Source organism: Rhagoletis zephyria, unplaced genomic scaffold (genome assembly GCF_001687245.7).
Source record: "Rhagoletis zephyria isolate East Lansing unplaced genomic scaffold, Rhagoletis_zephyria_1.1 Rzeph_scaffold_17332, whole genome shotgun sequence".
NCBI lineage: Eukaryota > Metazoa > Arthropoda > Insecta > Diptera > Tephritidae > Rhagoletis > Rhagoletis zephyria.
In genome coordinates, this window is record NW_016174393.1 from 1 (window position 1) to 5,037 (window position 5,037).

The 5,037-nt window shown below is 31.6% G+C and overlaps 1 protein-coding gene across 1 annotated transcript; it reads left to right on the forward strand.

Annotated features, from left to right (window-relative positions):
- Positions 1-2,523: 2,523 nt before the first annotated feature.
- On the forward strand, positions 2,524-2,720 carry LOC108379785 (tyrosine-protein kinase Fer-like; the record flags this gene model as incomplete). Its single annotated transcript, XM_017636134.1, has 1 exon — positions 2,524-2,720. A coding segment is annotated over one exon (197 nt), but the record flags the coding sequence as incomplete, so codon positions are not given.
- Positions 2,721-5,037: the final 2,317 nt, after the last annotated feature.

The following is a 5,037-nucleotide window of genomic DNA, read 5'->3' on the forward strand; positions in this document are numbered from 1 at the left end:
GAAGCAAATAAGATAATGGCCTTACTGTACTTGAGTGCAAAAAAAAAAAAAATGTTAATTAGACTTCGTAATAAATTAACCAGTAGTAAGTAAAAATAATAATTACATACAAGAAATAGAAGAAGCCATTTATACAACGTGTCTATAATATACATAAATATGTATGTATATGCACACATGCTTGCACTTCGAAACAATTGTTATAAATTATGTATTGTGGCACAAAACACATTTTTAATTGCTCAGAAATTACTTAACATTTGACAAAAAATTATTTATGAACTATCTAATACACCTTCTAGTCATACGGTCTATCTAAGCGGCAAATCCAAACTCTACAACGCATACATTACCGACATTCCTTTAGTTAAGTAGTAAAACAATGTATCTAGTGCCATTTTGCCAAAGGTTTGTGTACGGATAGTGAATTGATTGAGTCTAAGTTTGTTTGGTAAAATTATTGGGGGTAGGCTACATTAGGAGAGGTTAAGAGGGCTCAATAAGAATGACACTTTTGGGGCCGGTTGTTCAAGGTCTGGTTAGTACAAATCGGAGGTAGAAGCTCCGGTTAAATACTACGACTACTCGAAAACGTCGATAATGATGTTTAACTGGGAGGTAGTGATTACCAGACATTGAACAACCGGCCCTTAGTTAGAACCAGTGTTGCCAGAACTTTTCCAGGCAAAAAGCGATTTAAATAAAAATTTGAGCTACAACTAAAAAATCGAAGTTAACAGATCAAATATTTTGGGTCGTTATTATAACTTCTTAACAGTTAATACTAAGATAAAATGATACATTTTTGTAAGGAACAACTCATTTTGTACGTCAGTATATTTTTTTTGTAGCCTTACAGAAATCTGGGCAGCTTAACAGGGCAATTCTGGCAACTCACCACAGTCTTTCGAAAGACAATAAAATATATATGTGTACATATATATTTGTTTTTAAAACAATAAAAACTAATAAATAAAATTAAATTAAATTAGAAACAGAAAAAAGTTTAATCACAAAAGCATGATACACTTAGTTTCTAGATTAGATTAAAAATATTCTTATTAAATAATTGAAAAACAAACAATTAAAAAGAATTGAGTAGGATCCTAAAAATTAAATAAAATAAGAGAAATATATATATTTTTGAATAAGGAAAATGAATTAGCAACAAGAGTTTACGGGATGTACATAGCTCAGTGGTTANAAAAAGAAGTCTGATGAGGAGATGTGGTGATCTCCGAAATAGTGCTATAACTTCTACCGCTTAGACTTTGTTGCTTTTTCAATTTTTCCTAATAAACAATCGTGGTACAAAGCTCAATAAAAATATTAAATATATATTTTTCCTTTTAAAATAATAAAACCTAAAAATTAAAAGAAAATAAAATTAGCAAAAGGATAACAACTAAATTAAAATTAAAGAAAAAACAAATAAAGTAAATTTCCTATAAGTAAATGACTTAAAAGAACACTTTTTACACAATAAAATTTAAGAGATTTAAAGAAATTTAACTAAAAAAAATATGTTAACAGAAAATAATCTTAAAAATTTAATAAAATTAAAAAAATAATATTTTTAAAACAATAACAACCAAACCATTAAGGGCAATTTATTAAAAAAGACATTAAGTTAAGAAAGCAATTGTCTTACGAAAAAACTTTTCACTATTTTAGCCATAATTGCCCTGTAAGAGAAAGTTTGAGATGATCCCACCTCACTGTTCTATAAGCAGCGGCGATAGTGACGTTTCGGTGTAATATTTAGTCCCATCTCGTGAACGCCTATAGTTTAATATGCTCCCAACATTATGTGCTTCACTATGTTTTCAAGAAGGCAGGGTAATACTTTCTGATAGGAACCCCATCTCCTACCAATTGTCTCCACGCGAGAGTATGGGCCCACTGATGTCATTTTTTTTTAGTGATATGCTTCCATGACTCTGCCGGAAAGCGCCGGAAAGCGCCGGAAAGCGCCGGGTGAATGCCCCAATTGAGCGCGGCGTATTCATGTACAACTTCTAGTGAACAGAACAGGATGAGTTCCACTTTATTAAGGTTTAGTACGAGTTCCTTGTTCAGAGCCTACTTAATCTCAAGGTTAAATTGACTCCGCACATACAATTACCCGGCCGCTTATTTTCTCCAGCTCCTACAGCAGGTGGTTTAGGACCGCAATCCAAAAAAAGGGGTGCTACTCTATTCGTGGTATGTAGCTAGTTGCCGGCCATCCATTTTATTGCAAAAAATTGCTACGAGGGTACTTAGTAATATCGTAAACTTGGACGACATCACTGGTCAAGGGTTTATTTATTTTAAGAGAATTATTTAATTAATTTTATTAATTTTATTAAAGAAAAATATGTGGGATGTTCGCAAGTAAAAAATAATTACTTCAAAATTCATTTTGAAAACTATACATATTTTTTTTTTTATCTTTAAGTTAACTTTTTTTTGTTGTGTTCACACTATCCCACCTCGCTTGTCTTAAAAAAATATAAAAGTGAATTTAATTTCCTATTATAGGCAGCCTCATAACGAAAGCCTGGCGCTCCTACATGGATGAATTGGATCATCAAGCAAAACAATTCAAAAGCAATGCAGAACTACTCGAAGTCGTCTGCGAAAAGCTGACACATTTATCACAGGATAAACGTAAAGCACGCAAAGCTTATCAGGAGGAGCATGCCAAGATCGCAGCGCGCCTCAATCATGTAAGTTGAAAGGAGTAATTTTTATTAGCATTTATTTATGAAAATTTTTATTGGAAAACAATAAATGTATGCACATTAGGGTGGTCCAAAAAAAAAGTTAAGTCTGAATTTTAAAGTGTCACCTTCTATACGGGAAAAAATACCACTGTTTTTTCTATTTTGAAGTAAAAAAAATATTTAGAGGTTTTCATTATTGTTGGGCAGCATCGATATCAAAAGTACTCAGAACTCGATTCTCAATAGGATCGACGATTTTTGAAAGTATCGATACGGAGTACTCCATAGTAGCGATACCAAAGAACAAAGAACTCGACACTTCCCATCACTAGTCTTCATGTATTTTATATGGGGAAACACAAGTTTTTGTAGAAATGGTATGGAATTATTCAAACTCATTATTTCTCGATAGGAAAACCTTGTTGCTCTTTAGGAGATTTCCAATAAAAATACCCAATTGTTTACTTAACCATTTACTGTTATTAACTATTTTTTATAGAACCCCTAAAAATCTCAAAAACTGCAATGTTAATATTAAAAAATCTTTAAGTCCTTTGAGTAAACTCTAAATATTATTTGATTTAAAAAAAAAACAGAGGTATAGTATTTTTCGGTATAGAACAATAATGGGGGTGAGAGAAATTTCAATTCTTTACTTCCGACTTTACTTTTTCACATGGATATGTGGACCACCCTACATATATACAGTGGTTATAAAAAGTAGCCCTCTTAGGCGCGAAAATCTTTATAATGCATAGGGTTCAAGAAGTTTAGGGTTCTTGAAAAGCAGAGCCCAAATCACGTCATCCGTTATCGAATGATTGCTCGTTTTGAATCGAATTAAATCAAATGACCTCTGCGTTCTCTCCCATATAAATTATATTGAAAAGGCGGACTCCTTAACGAGTGCCGTAACCTCAAAATCAAAATTTCGAATCGAGTTTCCTTCGATCACATACTTACATATGAGGTGATTCGGGCACAGACTTGCGAAAAGAATGATATTTTCCAGAGGTAGAATTTTTTAAATATTTTTTTTCTATATTTCACCCATTTACACTTACATATATATGTATGTTTGTATATAATGTATTTAGATAAGTGTTGCAAATATTCTCTTAGTTAACATTTCTACATACCTATGTATATATGTACTTATATATACATACGTTTAACATACACATAAAAATTGTAATTTCACTTACCAACATTCAATTTACGACTTAAACCTTTTTTTACAAATTTACGTAGAAAAATTTTATTGAGTCATAAACTTTGGAGTTTCTAGAAAAGCGCATAACGCTGTGCATACATAACGCACCAGTGCATACGAGTATACATATTTACACTTACAGTGGTGGTCAAAAATGGATGAATAGTGTTTCGTTTTTAATATTTACAATGGGTTTCAAGCTAAAAGTTGTTTAATTTTTTTTTATAAAAATATGTTTCATGCTTTAACAAAAACTGTATAAATAGCACTTTCAAACTTTATACAGAACTTAGAAAAATTCCACACATTTTTATCTAAATTTCGAGCTTTTTAACCAGAATTTTTAGACTTTTTAAAAGGCTTATAAAATTCTAGTAAAGCAAGTGCATTGCATTCCTTTTTAATATTTTTTTTTTGTTGAAGGCGTTTTCCACTTTTTCCATATGAATTTTTTGTGGAAGAAAAAGCGCGAGACCATTTGCGAGAAAAAAAAATCAACGCCAGTTTTCCTAAATTTCGCTATTTATATGAAAAAACCGCAAAATCCGCCAGCAAAAAAAAATATATATATTAAAAACCTATGCGATTTTTAGGCGCTAAAAATTGAACTTACTTTACAAAAATTTTATAAGTCTATTATCTGCATACACAAACAATTTTTTTTTTATTTTAGTTAGAAAAACATTGCAAATAGTAAAAACGGAACACCAGTCATCCATTTTTGACCGCCACTGTACATATGTACAAATGCCTGCATAAAAGGCTCACACCTGGATGGACATTTGTAATGCGATATGTTTACAACCAATCAAACGACAAAAGAGCGCATAATCGCCAAGCTTTTTATTGTAAATTATTTTTTTTTATTTTTTAAGCACTGTCATGCACAGAAAATTTTCCTAAAACTCTTAAGCAGCTCATCGCCATAGTGCCAGGCAGTCAGCCAATTCACAAATTGCAACACGAGCTTGTCAATTTGCTAGGCAGTCAACCAACATTGATGGCTGAGTATTTTTTTTAAGTTTAGCTATTTCTGTTGTATCGGTGGATACATTAGCCGCATGTTATTGATAATTTGTAATGCTACTCATGCAGTGGCTGGTAAAAAAAAAGAAA